Source organism: Podarcis bocagei, assembly GCF_964188305.1.
Source record: "Podarcis bocagei genome assembly, chromosome: 12".
Classification (NCBI taxonomy): domain Eukaryota; kingdom Metazoa; phylum Chordata; class Lepidosauria; order Squamata; family Lacertidae; genus Podarcis; species Podarcis bocagei.
The window spans coordinates 52,889,989-52,906,645 of NC_138137.1; the positions used below are offsets into that span (position 1 = coordinate 52,889,989).

The 16,657-nt window shown below is 45.0% G+C and overlaps 1 protein-coding gene across 1 annotated transcript in view; it reads right to left on the reverse strand.

Moving 5' to 3' along the window:
- Window positions 1-16,425, reverse strand: part of LOC308569605 (solute carrier family 22 member 13-like) — a 38,947-nt gene extending 22,522 nt beyond the window's left edge. The window contains exons 1-3 of the mRNA XM_081163727.1: window positions 16,281-16,425; window positions 14,534-14,951; window positions 11,117-11,220 (exon numbers count right to left, since the gene is read on the reverse strand). Coding sequence (XP_081019853.1) covers window positions 11,117-11,220; window positions 14,534-14,905 — 476 coding nt within the window. The 5' untranslated portion in view covers window positions 14,906-14,951; window positions 16,281-16,425. The remainder of the gene's footprint in view (window positions 1-11,116; window positions 11,221-14,533; window positions 14,952-16,280) is intronic.
- Between the last annotated feature and the right edge of the window lie 232 nt (window positions 16,426-16,657).

Consider the following 16,657-nt stretch of genomic DNA (forward strand, 5'->3'; position numbering starts at 1 on the left):
CTGGCGGAGGCGTGGATTGCGCACGCGCGGCTTCCCTGGGAACGAAGGAGAACCCTCTCGCTGGTTCGCGTCCTCCACGCCCTTCGTCCCTGCTCCATGGACGTTCCTCCAGCCGCACCCCCACCGCCAGCGCCCTCTGAACGACCTCCTGCGTGGTCCTGGGTCTCTCCCCCCTTGCAATTTCGTCTTTAATCGCACTGTTCAATCCTTCCCAAAATAGGTCTCTGACCGGAGCTGAATCTCTGTCCCATTCCAGGGCACTGACCAATGCAAAAAAGCGGGCATGGTACTGCCTTACGCTGGCCCTCCCTTGCTTCAGTCCATGTATCTGCTTCCGGGCAAGATCCACGTCTATGCTAGATAAAAAGCAGCCATCCATCGCTTTAATAAAGGCATCTGCGGTTTGGAGTGCCGGATCCTTATCTCTCCACAAATTGCGCAGCCATGCTTTAGCATCTCCATGCAAATGGGACATGATGAATCCCACCTTCTCTTGCTCATCTCTATTTTTTTTTTTATAAAATTTTTTATTGCGTTTCTTTCCATAGGTTAACAGATTTGTTTACATAGCAACATGCAAGAAACATTTTTTATATATGAAGAAAGATAAAAAAAAAAAGAAGAAAAAGTTAAGAAACTTTCACAACGTCCTTCCACAGTTCGCTTTCTTTTTGGACCTCCTCTCATCCTCTCAGCATTGCATTCATTATTCTAGCCAGTTCAGCAATTTGTTATCTTGTTTCCCATCTTATTATACCTTTGAATTTATTATGTTACCAATTTCGAAAATTTGTAATTTAGTTTTAACACTCTTAATAAACATAATATTTTGTTTCTAATTTGTCTCGTTTTTTTCCATCAATACTTACTTTATCATTTACTTAGATAAATTGCAGAAGCATAACGTTTCTTAATCGTGCACAATCTTAACATTCAAACAACTTATAATATTTTTGCAAATAGTCCTTAAATTTTTTCCAGTCCTCCTCCATTGTTTCTTCGCTCAGATCTCGAATTCTGCCAGTCATTTCTGCCAACTCCATATAGTCCATCAGCTGCGTCTGCCAGTCCTCCAGTGTAGGTAAATCTGGTGTCTTCCAGAACTTTGCAATAAGAATCCTAGCTGCTGTGGTTGCATACATAAACAAAGTTCTATCCTTCTTTGGCACCTTCCGGTCCACCATGCCCAGGAGAAAGGCCTCTGGTTTCTTAGAAAAGGTATATCTAAATACCTTTTTCAGCTCATTATGTATCATTTCCCAAAAGGCCTTTACTTTCGGGCAGGTCCACCAGAGGTGAAAGAATGTCCCTTCTGCCTCCTTGCATTTCCAACACTTATTATCAGAAAGATGATATATTTTAGCCAACTTGACTGGGGTCATGTACCACCGGTATACCATTTTCATAATGTTCTCTTTCAAGGCACTACATGCCGTGAATTTCATACCGGTGTTCCATAACCTTTCCCAGTCCTCAGACATAATGTTGTGTCCTACATCCTGTGCCCATTTTATCATAGCAGATTTAACTGTCTCATCCTGTGTGTTCCATTTAAGCAGCAAGTTATACATCCTCGAAAGTACCTTAGTCTTTGGTTCTAGTAACTCCGTCTCCAGTTTCGATTTCTCCAACTGAAAACCCGCTTTTTTATCCATTTTGAATACCTCTTGAATTTGAGCATAATGTAACCAATCTCGCACCTTACCTTTTAGTTTGTCCTGGCTTTGGAGCTTCCAATTATCTCCAACTCTTTCAATCAATTCCCAATATTTTGGCCAGTAGGCCTCCATATTGGGCCTTTTTTTAGAAATCTTGGCTTCCACAGGTGATAACCACCTCGGGGTCTTACTTTCTAATAAATCCTTGTACTTCATCCAGACGGCAAAAATTGATTTTCTGACAATATGGTTTTTAAACAGTTTGTGAACCTTCGCCTTGTCATACCACAAGTATGCATGCCAACCATACACATTATCAAACCCTTCCAGATCTAGGACATCGGTGTTTTCCAACAGAAACCAATCCTTCAACCAGCAGAAGGCTGCAGCTTCGTAGTACAACCTTAAATCCGGCAGGGCAAACCCCCCTCTTTCTTTTGAGTCAGTTAGTATTTTAAATTTTATTCGGGGCTTTTTGCCCTGCCAGACAAACTTAGAGATATCCTTCTGCCATTTTCCAAAACATTCCATTCTGTCCACGACCTGAAGGGTTTGAAATAAAAATAACATTTTTGGCAAAACACACATCATTATAGCTGCGATTCGGCCTGACAAGGTAAGTTTCAATCTTGACCAAATATCCAAGTCTTTTTTAATTTCCAGCCAACATTTTTCATAGTTATCTTTGAAAAGGTTTAAATTTTTAGTGGACAAGGATACCCCCAGGTATTTCACTTTTTTAACCACACTTAGCTCTGTCTCTTTCTGGTACCCCTCTATCTCTGTAGGTGTCAGATTTTTGACCAAAACCTTAGTTTTTTGTTTGTTTAGCTTAAATCCCGCCACCCGACCAAACTCCAAGATAAGTTCCAAAACTCTTTTTGTACTAGATTCTGGCTCCTGTACTGTCAAGACTAAGTCATCTGCGAAAGCTTTCAGTTTGTATTGTTTCGCTCCGACCACTATACCTTGCACCAACTGGTCCTCCCTGATCATATTCAGCAATACCTCCAGAACAGAAATAAATAGTAGAGGGGATAGAGGGCACCCCTGTCGTGTCCCTTTTTCAATTTGAAGTTCCTCCGATACCACATTGTTCACTATCAACTTAGCTTTTTGCTCTGAATAAATTGCTTCTAGTCCATTTTCAAACCCCCGTCCCACTCCCATCCCTTTCAAGTTTTTCTTCATAAACATCCAAGAAATGTTGTCAAATGCTTTCTCCGCATCAATAAAGATTAAAGCAGCCCTTGTGTTTCTAATTCGCAACAGCTCCAATATATCAATAATGTTCCTGGTGTTGTCAGACATGTGTCTACCAGGGAGAAAGCCTGCTTGGTCCTTGTGAATTACTTCATTTAGTACATTTTTAAGTCTATTTGCTAAAATGTCTGCAAATATTTTGTAATCCACATTCAGGAGTGAGATGGGACGGTAGTTCTTAAGCTGAGTCTTTTCCCTTTCTGACTTGGGAATCAATGTGATGAATGCTTCTTTCCACGTTTCCGGTGCCTTCCTCCCCTCCATGATCTGGTTACAAACCTCCAGCAACGGTTGTATCAAGAAGTCCTTCAAAGTCTTATAATATTTGGAGGTGAGTCCATCCGGGCCTGGAGATTTGCCCAACTGCATATTTTGGATGGCACCTTCAATTTCCTGTTGAGTTATTTTGCTGTTAAGAATTGATCTTTTATCTTGACTTATTTTAGGTAATCCATTTGTCCTCAAAAATTGATCTATTTCCGATTCTTTCTGAGGCCCCTGTGCGTAAAGCTCTTTGAAGTATCTGTGGAAGCACTTTCTTATTTCTTCTGGTTTCTGAACTATTTTTCCTTGAATCTCCAAGTTTGTAACCGTATTTAACTTTTGTCTTTTTTTCAACTGCCAAGCTAGCAACTTTCCACATTTATTTGCTGATTCAAACGATCTCTGCTTCATTTGTTTGATTTTCCACTCAATCTCTTGATTGATCAATTTCGAATATTGTGCTTGATGGAATTTGATCTCTCTTAGCACCTCTTTTGACTTCGGTTTGGTTCTCAACTTTTTCTCTCCTTCACTTATTTTCTCTAAAATTTTTTCCTTTTTTCCATTCCAAAATTTTCTCTTTATTGTATTCTGTTGTATCAGAAACCCTCTCATTACAGCTTTACTTGCATCCCAGATTGTTCTTTTCTCCACCGTAGTGTTCAAGTTTATTTCAAAGTAGTCCTTTAGCGTTTTTTGGGCCTTCTTAACAATCTCTTGATCTCTTAGCAAGGTGTCATTCATTCTCCATCTGAAGGATCCAGTTGGGAAAAGTCTCAATTCCATTTTTAAGGCATTATGGTCGGAGCAGGTTTTTGGGCAGATTTCCACTTTTCTTGTTTTCGGGGCCAGCCCTCTAGATATCCAAATTTGGTCAATTCGTGTCCATGACAAGTGGGCCTCAGAGAAGAAGGTTCCTTCTTTACCCAAGGGGTTCCTTGTCCTCCAAATGTCAATCAAGTCCATATTGTCTGTCATTTCAAAGAAGGTTTTAGGGAGTCTGCCGTCTGTTGTTAAGTTTTGATTTTGGGATTTGTCCATATTTGTAGACACCACCCCATTCATATCTCCCATCACAATAATGTTAGAATAGTCCAAATAGTCCATCATTGTCTCATGCAGCTTCTTATAGAATTCTGATTTTCCATCATTTGGCGCATAAACTCCTAATATCAAAATCTTTTCCCCTTGTGTTTGGATTTCGATTGCGAGAATTCTTCCATGATCATCTTTGAATAAAAATTTTGGTGACAGGTTCTCCTTTGCATAAATTACAACGCCTCTTTTTTTAACTTTGTCTGATGAGATAAATTCTTGGCCAAGTCTTTTATTGATTAATACTTTCCTGTGGAGCCTAGTCACATGTGTTTCTTGAAGGCATATTACATCCAATTGTTCTTTTTTTAGGATATGAAATATCCTCCTTCTTTTTTCCGGAGAATTCCCGCCATTTATGTTCCAACTAAGTAGCTGCAGAGACATCCTGTTCTATTTAAGATGTTCTTAGGATGGGGTGCCTTCCTTTTGCTCAGGTCCCGAGGGTGCAGGCGTTGGCCCGCTTCCAGGCAGTATTGGTGCTGGTAAAACTGGAAGCCAGTCCACTCCTTTTTGGAGATCTTCTCCGTGGTCGTGAAGGAACTTTTGGTTATCTTCAGGTGTTCTAATTTTAACCTTCCTTTCTTTGTAGGTGAAGGATAATCCTTGTGGAAACTCCCACCTATAGGGAATTGCGTTGTGTCTCAGCAATTTTGCTAGTTCTGTATAGGTGGCTCTGAGGTCCAGCAACTGTCTCAGAATATCTCTATAAATTTCCACCCTTTTGTCTTGTATTTCAATTGCTTTTTTGAAGTGAAGACCTAGGATCTTGTCTCTCTCTTCCTTTGATCTTAAAATTATCAAACAGTCTCTGGATCTGTCTTTCCTTACCAATCTTCCCAGTCTATATGCCGAGACAATCCTGAAATCTGTATCTTCCTTTAAACCCCAGAACTTCGAGAATTCCTGTGTCAAGTATCCAATCAAGTCTCCTTGCTCGAGTTCCGGGATGCCTCTCAATTTGATGTTACTCTCGCGATTTTTCAGTTCCACCATTGACAGATAAACTTGTTGTTCACCCACCTGTTTGTGCAGGGGCTTAACTTCTCCTTTTATTTCTTCAACTTCTTTTTGTAAAGCTCCCACTTTCTGGATTGCTTCTCCAGCTAATTCCCGATTTTCCGCTGTTGCTCCTTGCAAATTCTCTATGGCTTGCGTGTGCTGGGAAACTTGATCAGTCAATTTTTGAATCGAGGAAGTTGCTTTATCTATCTTCAAAGACTGGTCGTCCACCTTCTGGTTTAAACTTGATAATTGCTCCAATATTTGTTTTAATAGTGTATCTGACCCACCTGCTGCCATATCTTCCTCAGTGGACTTCTCAGTTGTTTCCCCTTGTTCCCTTTGGGTCACCAGTACAGCTGGAACCGACGATCGGCGTCCTTGGGTCAGTGTTGTTTGTACAAATTGTGCTGGTTTTCTTTCCTTTTCTTTTTCCTTGGCCTCTTTAGATTCCTTAGCTTTAGATGCTCTTGTTCTCCCTGCACCACTCATTACACATCTGTCAATGTTCAAGGTCAGATTGTCTATTATTCCATGGGAGAGACAAATTCAGAAGTAAACAACCAGTGAAGTGGAATTCAAAACAAGAGTCAGTTCCCAGGATTTTATAATCCGAAAGCCCTGTAGGGGGAGTGCCACCAGGTTTCAAAAACAAAGAAGGAAGTAATCCGCCATTAAAGTTCCAAATTATTTCAAATCAGTAAATCCAATAGTCCAAGAGTCCCTTCAAAAACTCAAAGTTTCCCAAAGCACCTTTTATAGTTCAACAAAGTTTCACAAGAGGTGCTTGCAACAGTATCCCATCCAATCTTTTCTGCTCAAATGTAACAGTTACGTTCCAGCAAAGTTTTTACAACTGTTTCCGCAGTTTGACACAGTCTCCCTCTCTGGCAGCCCGACGATCTGGCTCCTTAAAAATACAGCCCGAAGAAGAAAAAAGATAGGAGGAAAGTCCCCATTTACTACTTCTTTTAGTCAATGTCCATTTCCACCTTCAGTTTAAAAGAACAAGCAGATCTGATAGCACGAAAAAGTTAAAGCTTCCCACAGTCCCGTTTCAAGCGCTTTCCGCTTTTTAAAGCTTTGCTTTGATCTTGTCAGCAATGTCGGAAGACGGACTTCCCTTTTCTCGTCTCCCGCTTTCAGCCGAATTTAGGAAATTCTTTGCCAAATTTTAAACCCCTTTACTCACGGGTATGTTACTTGCAGTTTGGTGTTGATTTTAGGAAGAAGGATCAGCGCTCATCTGTAACAGCCGCGCGGCTTCACTTCCGTGGAAAGAGCGATGAACTCACAGCACCGCTACCCCTCCTTCACTCCGGGTCTCCTTACGGGGTCCCTTCTGTGTTTTCAGAGCAGCTTCTGGTGCCCGCCGAGTCCCACGGCCACGGGCTCACTCTACCCGTGGTTTATCTTGATGGGTCGTCGCTTTGCCGCAGCGAACGACCCTTTTCCACGGAGCCCCTCTTCAGAGAACGAAGAGGACCGCCATTACAGTTTCGCGCCGCCCCCGGAAGTCTCTCTTGCTCATCTCTAAAGTCTTTGTCCAGCAGTTGCAGTGCACACTGTACATCTGCTCTAAAGTTGGGGTACTGTTGTAAATTCCCATCGAAGTGAGAGACTAGACCGCCTGTTCTTCTCCCCAACCCAATCCCCTCCGATTTGGGTGTCAGTTGCCCTTGCTTCGTAAGCACTTCCAACCTGACCTGGAGATCCCTGTAGGCGGCAGCTGCGTCCTCCTCTCTCTTCCTGGATGCAAGTATCTCGGCATTCAGTCGTGTTACTGCTTCTCTGAGTTCTCCTATCTGCTGTTCGGCCGTCATATTGTCTGTCGTTCGTGAGCTGGTTCGTAGGCACCCGCCTTCTCTCCTGTCCGCGAGGCTGTAGATGCCCACAATTGGGGACGGAGCTTACTGTCAGAGCTGCTTCCAGATCCTAGCTCACAGAGGATCACGCTAGCCAGCGTTCACTTTATAAAAGTCTTTATTGAGTTACAGTTTCCATTCTCAAGCTGCTGCGTGCAGCTCTACGTCTTATGGGTTAGACCGGCGAAGCTCCGTCTGAGTCTCCGCCCCCTGTGACCAGCTTACTAACCTAGCCTTACTCCACCTCTTCCGCCTGACCGTTCTTCTCTGGGTCCCTCTGCCCCCCGTGGTCTCTTCCTTCCGGGATTCTTCTGACGCGGACCCCCCGGACCCTCCTGTCTCCTTGCGCCGGGCTTTAGGACCTGGCTCCCTTTCCGGGCTGCTTACTGCGCCACCTTCCTGTGCAAAAAAAAAAAAAAATCCTTCCAGTAGCACCTTAAAGACCAACTAAGTTAGTTCTTGGTATGAGCTTTCGTGTGCATGCACACTTCTTCAGATACACACTTCTGAAGTGTATCTGAAGTGTGTATCTGAAGAAGTGTGCATGCACACGAAAGCTCATACCAAGAACTAACTTAGTTGGTCTTTAAGGTGCTACTGGAAGGAATTTTTTTATTTTGACTATGGCAGACCAACACGGCTACCTATCTACTACTGGAACCTTCCTGTGCATTTGAACTTGGCGCGCGCACCCAACCTTCCACTTTCCTCCTGACCGTTTCTTCGCTCTCCGATGGAGGTGTGGCCACTCCTGACTTGTGCCCTCCCTCCTGTTGCGAGCTGCCAGCGCTTGATACCTGGCGCCCTTCTTCTCCCCTGCTCTCTGTTGGTGACGCTGGTCCCAATTTCCAACTGCTCCCCTCTGAGCCCCCTCTGGACCCTTCTTCCTGGGGTGTCCCCCTAGGCTCCCCCCTTGCTCTGGCCACTGGTGCTCCTTTCTGTGAATCTTCTGATTCACTGGAAAGACTCGGAGATCTCGGGTCGTCGTCATCACTCATCTTTTCTTCTGCCTCCTCCCCCTCGCTCTCTGTTTCCTCCCTTGCCCTCGCCTCTGCTCCTGAACCCCTGACAATAGCACAAATTAAAAAGTTTTAATATGTCTAGAGACAATGGGTAAAACAGACACCATTAGCTGTACTGCTGGGTAAGTGTTAAATGCTGATTGTATTTGTATTTGTTTAAAAACCGATGAAAATTTGTTGTTGTTTTTTTAAAAAAAAGAAGTTTTATTAATTTTGTTGTCCTTTCTGTTCTTATACACATTAAAAATATATATTTTTTGAAGGCTTTGAGGCCATTTGAACCTGACATAGCTGGGGTGGGGAGCTCAGCACATCTCAATCCAGCTCTGCAAACTCTACCTCATTTAAGGTATGCCACAAGACCCCCTGAGAGCCTTTCAGATTCAAGGCATATAAATGTGTCATGCAATTGCTTCTTGTGTTAAGATTCTGGGAGAAAACAACAGATAACCCAGCTGTAATGGGAATTGGGGTTGCTTGTGCGTAAACTGCAAACCGCTCCAAGCTGGTCGTATAGCTAAACCTTTCCCTGGTTTGACAGCCCTTACAACGCAACTGTCTTAGTCACTGGCAGAATCCGTGAGTGGGCGTCTCCTAAACTTCCTCCAACATAGAAATTCTTTGACGCCAAGTCTCCTCCTAGATTCTCTGCGCGGAAGCCTTCTGCGCAGCGTGGGCGTGCCAAGCGGAGGTCCTGTGCTCTCTCCGCTGATTTCACTGGAAGAGTCTCGGAGCCTCCCCTCCGCAGTACTCTCAGCCTCCCCTTTCTCCCTGGTGTCCCCTGGATTTCCTTCCCCAGCGGAAGCTCTCTCTCTCTCTCTCCTTGCTAGTTCCCTCCCCGGCATCATTGGAGCGTCTTACCTCTCCTCTCGCCTCTGATGGCAGTTCCCTGACAGCAGCCTTCAAACACAACCTGATTTTAGTGCAGCATAACTAAACAGCGTGAGAAGCTCCATGCAGCAGCTCAAGCTGGAAGGAGCAGGCATGCGAGTTTTGGGTACTTCTACATTCAGGTGGCCTTGGTGTTGCAAAGTGCCTTCCTTCAGCTTCGGCTCGTGGGCCAGCTGCGCCCCTATCTGGACAGGGATAGGTTAACTTCTGTCGCCCATGCTCTGGTAACCTCTGGGTTAGATTACCACAACACATTATATGTGGGACTGCCTCTGAAGATGGTTTGGAAGCTTCACCTGGTGTTGAATTTGGTGGCCAGGTTGCTCACTGGGGTAAGATGGCTTGAAACTATAACGCCAATCTTGGCCCAACTGCACGGGCCGCCAATTAGTTTCTGTAATGTGTATGAGTTACTCGTGCGTAAACTGCCGCCTTTCTATGCTTAATTGCCTTGGTTAAACCGTTCTGACTGCACAGCCCATCTCCGCGTGGCTGCCTCAGTCGCTAGCAGAATCTGTCTGTGGGCGTTTCTTAAACCTTTTCCAGCATAGAAGCTGTCTGACTCCTAGCCGCCTCCTCCTCTCACTGCGCGGGAGTCTTCTGCGCAGGGAGGGCGTGGGTAGTGGAGGACCTGTGCTCTCCTCACTGATGTCCAGAGAAGAATCCCAGAGCTCTCCCTCCGCTTCCCCCATTTGCCCCCCTTTATCCCTGGTGTTGCGCTGATTTCCTTCCTCCTCTACTGAACTGCTTCTCCCCCTGCTGCTGGGTCCTTCGCCTGCAGAATCTGGGAGCCTCCCCTTCGCCTCTCGCTCTGATGTCAGTTCCCTGACAGTTTCCAACTCAAAGTGCTTGTTTTGACCTATAAAGCCTTAAATGGCTCAGGAACGCAACACCTGAAGGACTCCCTCTTTGTATATAACCCCCCCCCCCTTATCCTGGGATCATCATCTGAGGCCCTTCTTCAGGTGCCTCCTTCACAAGAGGTCTGGAGGGCGGCAACACAAGAACAGGACCTTTTCTGTGGTGGCTCCCCATTTGCAGAATGCTCTCCCCAGAGAGGCCCGCCTGGCGCCTTCATTATACACCTTTAGGCACCAGGTGAAAACGTTCCTCTGCAACCAGGCCTTGGGCTAATTGAACCATCTTATTAACTATGGGGGTTATTGTTCTTTGTTTGTTACTGTGTTTCATATTTTTGTGTTTTTATATTGTACACTGCCCTGTGATCCTCAGACAAAGGGTGGTATATAAATTTTAACAACAACAACAGGAGCCTGATCAGGTGAAACCCACCAGCACAAAAACATAACCTTTACTATATTTTGAAGTGCAGTGCACTTAGCTGATGGTGCTACCCTGATTGTTGTCCAAAGCTACCTGAGGCAATCTAAGCTAAACTGACGGGCCAGTTCACTAAGGTCATAGTGGATCCATTTCTCCATAAAGTATCAGCATTGGGTTCTGTCTTGCCCTTGCTTCTTCTAGAAATATGTTTTGCCTCTCAGGCACACCCTGAGAATCGCTGCCCACACTCCTCTGACTGGGCGTTCCAGTGTACAACTGGAAGAACAGGAAATGTTTTTTTTTCTCGCAAAGGCACATAGAAAGTGCAAGGAGCTAAGCAGGGCACTGAAACGCCTTCTCTGCCATCTTTTCTTAAAATTAAATTGGTACACCGCCCTATAGTCCCAGGCCTCAGGGTGGTTACAACACAAAAAACACAAAATACATAACAAAAACAAAAACAACCCAATCTTCCACCAGGCAATGCCCATACATTTGAAAAGCCTTGAGGACCAGAAACTTGGTTGTTGTCATTAAACGGAAAAGTGGAAGATGGGAAACTGCATTGTCAGCAACCAGCTGGAGATGTCTGGATCTGGGACCTCCTGCATCCAAAACAATTGTTCAATAAATATAATAGGTAAACAGCCTCAAAGTTGTGGGCAAATCCCCTCCCCTCTAAATGACTGAAATACCTCCCCTGTTCACCAACTGCAGGTGGAGCGGCCATTTTCTCTCAGCCGCAACATGGAATCTCAAAAGTTATGCTTACCAGTCGCTCAGTGGGCCGAAGACCAAGGCTCCCGCAAGAAGACCTGACATGTAAATGGATTGAGAGATGTCTTTTAAGTCCTTTCGGTCGCAAACCAAGTTGAACTAAAGGAAAAGAAGAAGAAAGAGCCTTTTCCTTCCATCTCCCAGCACTGCATGGTGTATATTATACGTCCCCTTTTCTTAATTTGACTGACTTTATGATTCATGAATTACAAGCCGCGCTCCTCAAAATTTGGCCTGTTTTCCTTAAGTCACCTAGATCAGCCAAGCTCAGGAGAAAAATAATACTGGATAGCTCTGTTGGTTAGAGCGAGGTGCTGATAAAACCAAGGTTGTAGGTTCGAGGCCTGTATGGGACAACTGCATATTCCTGGATTGTAGGGAATTGGACTAGGTTAGGGCTGCCAAATGTCCAGATTTTCCCAGACACGACCGGGATTCAGGCAGCTCTCGTTATCTCCCGCTTGGACTACTGCAATGTGCTCTATGTGGGGCTACCTTTGAAGGTGACTAGGAAACTGCAAATAATCCAGAATGCGGCAGCTAGACTGGTGACTGGGAGAGGCCGCCGATACCATATAACACCAGTCCTGAAAGTTCTTCATTGGCTCCCAGTACGTTTCCGAGCACAATTCAAAGTGTTGGTGCTGACCTTTAAAGCCCTAAACGGCCTCGTTCCAGTATACCTGAAGGAGCGTCTCCACCCCCATCGTTCTGCCCAGACACTGAGGTCCAGCTCCGAGGGCCTTCTGGCGGTTCCCTCACTGCGAGAAGTGAGGTTACAGGGAACCAGACAGAGGGCCTTCTTGGTAGTGGTGCCTCCCAGCAGATGTCAAGGCAATAAGCAACTATTTTACTTTTAAAAGACAACTGAAGGCAGCCCTGTTTAGGGAAGTTTTTAATGTCTGATGCTGTGTTGTTTTTAATATTCGGTTGGAAGCTGCCCAGAGTGGCTGGGGAAACCCAGCCAGATGGGCGGGGTATAAATAATAATAAATTAGTAGTAGCAGCAGCAGCAGCAGAATGGCATTCGGGCGGATTTTGGCCGATTTGGCAAAATGTCCTGGAAAACCCGGATGTATGGCAAGGGGGGTGCGCATTGGGATTTCTGAGTGAGTGCTGTGAGCATCACTCCCTCTGGTCACTTCTCTTCCCCAGATCACACCCCCCACTCTGAAAGACAGAAGGCGAGAAAGCATGCAAACACACATTTTGCATTTCCAGAGGAGGAAGGAAAAAAAACTCCACTCTTCCTAATTCAGATTTACGTACTTTTCAAGGGAGGAAAAAGTAACACACACACACCCCTCACCATCTCATGTGCAAGGGGGAGGGGCTTACACAGGCTTAATGGGTGCCAAGGGGAGATCTGAAGGATTTCATTATGCCCACGGGCACAATGTGGGTGACTCTTGCTTCAAGGAATTCTGGGCATGTTGTGTGACCCTGAAAATGCACCCTAGAAGTCACCCTACAATTCTGCCATACCCCAAGTGTCCTGTTTTAAGTGGGGCATTCCAGGTCACAGAAACCAATCCCGGCTTCTCTCTGGTCCTGTTTTTTGGTCCAGCGCTCTGGCACGACCCTGATGATGATGGCCAGAGTGCATTCTGCCTGATATCCCAGTTTGGGGGGAGGAAAATACTGGAGGGTGGGTGTTTCGAAAGGACCATGGGAGACACGTCAGTGTAGAAAAGATCTCCAAAGGGAAGGAAGTTTGAAAACCATGGATATCTCTCTCTCTCTCTCTCTCTCTCTCTCTCTCTCTCTCTCTCTCTCTCTCTCTCTGTGTGTGTGTGTGTGTGTGTGTGATGTGTGTGAGAGAGGCTGGGGGAGAGCCACTTCACTCCTCAATTTCTTAGGGTCCTGGAGCTCTGACATTTAATCGCTCCATAGTCCAAGACACTCCAGTCCTCAGAAAAATCTGAATACAGACATCCCTAAGGACCCTCTCAGGTGTTGAGCATCAGAGGGAGTTCTCTTGGAGTCTCGTAAAGGTAAAGGGACCCCTGACCATTAGGTCCAGTCGTGACCGACTCTGGGGTTGTGGTGCTCATCTCGCTTTACTGGCCGAGGGAGCCGGCATACAGCTTCCGGGTCATGTGGCCAGCATGACTAAGCCGCTTCTGGCGAACCAGAGCAGCGCACGGAAATGCTGTTTACCTTCCCGCCGGAGGGGTACCTATTTATCTACTTGCACTTTGACATGCTTACTGCCGACCTTCTGATCGGCAAGTCCTAGGCTCTGTGGTTTAACCCACAGCACCATGTCTCTACCATCCCCCAAAAGCAAGGGAGCCACAGCCTGGAAGAGGTCATTCTAGGTGACAGAACTGGGGAACTCCCTCCTCACAGAAGGTGTGTCTCCCATCTTCCCTGTACAGTTCACCTGGCCTTCGACAGCTCAGGTGTTTTGCCTCGTGAGATCTGTCTCTACTCCACTATACAGTGGTACCTCGGGTTAAGAACTTAATTCGTTCCGGAGGTCTGTACTTAACCTGAAACTGTTCTTAACCTGAAGCACCACTTTAGCTAATGGGGCCTCCTGCTGCCGCCGCGCCGCCAGAGTACGATTTCTGTTCTCATCCTGAAGCAAAGTTCTTAACCAGAGGTACTATTTCTGGGTTAGCGGAGTCTGTAACCTGAAGCGTATGTAACCTGAAGCGTATGTAACCTGAAGCATATGTAACCTGAAGCATATGTAACCCGAGGTACCACTGTACACTGTTTTATTCTGAATGGTTCCAAGCTGTGTTTTTAAAATCATTTTTAACTGTTTCACTTTAAAAATAAAGAAATCAAGTGTACAATGTTATTGTTATAACCTACCCTGGGAACTCCTGGTTAGGAATCGACACAAATCATAGCCCAGTTAATTAGCCAGGGCTTTATATACCACATTATTATCAAAACCTCTAAGCAGTTTCCATCACATGTAAGTTATATATTAAAATTGCCGATAAAAATGAGATGTTAAAAAGAAGTTAGCCTATTCCCCCCCCCCCAAACAAAATCAGCGGTTTAAAAAATTTACCTCTTGAGATAAAGTTGCATGTCAAAATGCATGTCAAAACAATTATCCCCTTGGCTGGCCACTCATTGCAATAATTATTTTGTATTGTTCTTATGTTTTGTAGTGCTTATATGTACATTGTGGTACACCACCTTGATCTTTTATACAATCTGGCAGCTAAAAGACTTAAAGAAGGCGATTACCACTAGTCTATCCACAAGTCATTTCCTGTCCTGTCAGTTTCACTATCCAGATCTTTAACGGTAGGGATAGCAGGTGAATACCAATGTTGAAATCACTTTAAAGCTGTCTCGTACAAATCGCATGTGACACACACACAAACGCATCTACCTCAGAAGAGACAGAACCATGTTTTGTTAACAAGGAATGTTCTATACTCACGTCGGTGAGCAACGACGGCTTTGGATCTGTGGGATACACCCAACCATCTTGGCAGCCTTCTGTAGAATTTTGTCTGTCTTTTATGATTGAATCAATATCGCCTTCCACAGGAGTAAACATGGAGCATTCCTCAAAAGAGCCATCTGGTTTCCTGGGAATGGTCAAGTTCAGCTGCTGCTCTTGGGTCAGGTTTTGGGTAATATTAAGGATCCAGTTCGTGTTGCAGTGGTGAGGCACGTCCATGACAATGAAGACTTGTCCGAACATGTGAAAGGGAGTCAGGAAATTTGGGATGCAGATCAGCAGCACCAGCCATTTCTGAAACCTGCCGAATTCTCCGATCACCTTCAAGATGTCTCCAAATCTGATCATTCTGGGATCTTTGGCAGCAGGTCTGTATCGTTCTCACATCTGGGGACTGAAATTAATCTTTAAACTTAATTGTGGCTATGGATAAGGTGAATAATTAATCAGGCTTTGGCTTCTGATAAACTTGAGGAATCTATCCTATCACAGCAAGCGCCAAGATTAAAAACATACTTTCCTGCAAACGCTTCCTTATTGTTGCCTTTTTCTGATTCAGTGTTGATATTGTTTCGATTTCAGTATAGATTTCATCTAACCAAAAAGGAATTGAGCTTCAATGTGTGATCCTAAGTGTACACCGTACCTTTAAAGGACATTTAGAGCATACTCCCCTCTCTCACAAAGAACTTGGGAACCTTAGTTTACCCGACAAATCTACAATTCCCAGCACCCTTTTGTTAACTAGAATTCCCAGAATTCTTGTGGGGTGGGGGTGTTGGACTGGTCATGTTGTTTGGATGCCTGATCATTGTCTTACAAAGCAACTTCTCTGTTCCAAAGTTAAGAATGGAAAGCGTAATGCCTGTGGACAACAAAAGAAGTTTAAAGATGCCCTCAAGGTAAATCTTTAAAAATGTAGTATAAACACCAACAACTGGGAGACACTGGCCTGCGAGTGCTCCAATTGGAGAACAGCCTTTACCAAAGGCATCATGGACTTTGAAGACACTCAAACTCAGGACAAAAGGGAGAAATGAGCTAAGAAGAAGGCATGTTTGGCAAACCCTCACCGTGATCAACTCCTGCCTGGAAACTAATGTCCCCACTGTGGAAGGATGTGTGGATCCAGTCACTTATGGACTCTCTGTTAAGACCATTTTCATGGAAGACAATCTTACTCAGCTACGAGTGATCGCTAAAGAAGCAGAATAGTGATAATTGCAAATTATTGCAGAAATGAAAAACCAGAAAAATGAGAAACTGCAAGAACCAAAATTATCAGAAGAAGAAGAAGAGTTTGGATTTAATATCCCGCCTTTCACTCCCTTTAAGGAGTCTCAAAGCGGCTAACATTCTCCTTCCCCTTCCTCCCCCACAACAAACACTCTGTGAGGTGAGTGAGGCTGAGAGACTTCAAAGAAGTGTGACTGGCCCAAGGTCACCCAGCAGCTGCATGTGGAGGAGCGGAGACGCGAACCCGGTTCCCCAGATTACGAGACTACCGCTCTTAACCACTACACCACACTGGCTCATCCCTGCTCTGGAATAAAAGTCTTCACTGCCCAGAGTCAGGCAACTTTTCTATGAGGATGCTTTACCACTGAATCTAGGCACCAGCACTATTCCTGAGCTTTGGATGCAGGAAAAAAGCACCCTGTTTCACACCTTTATCTCTACACACACACACACACACACATAAACCTTTGCCAATGCTACTTACTTCTTAACAGCCATACCTCCTTCCCTTGCACATCATAGCAGGAAAAAAAGAAAAGGAAGTCTAAGGGAAAAAATGTTCCGTGAAGGAAAGCCAGCAACACTGAGGCGGTTGAGACATCAATGGGAGGTCAACACACCCTGAATTGGGCACCTCCAAGAGAGATTACCATCTTCGCCGGTTAATGTAAACTTGTGCAATATATTGTTGCATTCAAAGCAACATATAGAGGAAGAGGCGAGGCAAACCTGTTTGAATCGCAGAATTCCAGGTGATCTGAAAAGTCAACCAGTGGCGGCTGGTGCTCACTGGAAGCTGATGCCCAGGGCAACCCAATCGGATGAGTGGCAGTGATATTTTTCTAGAAGCAGAGTGCCGGA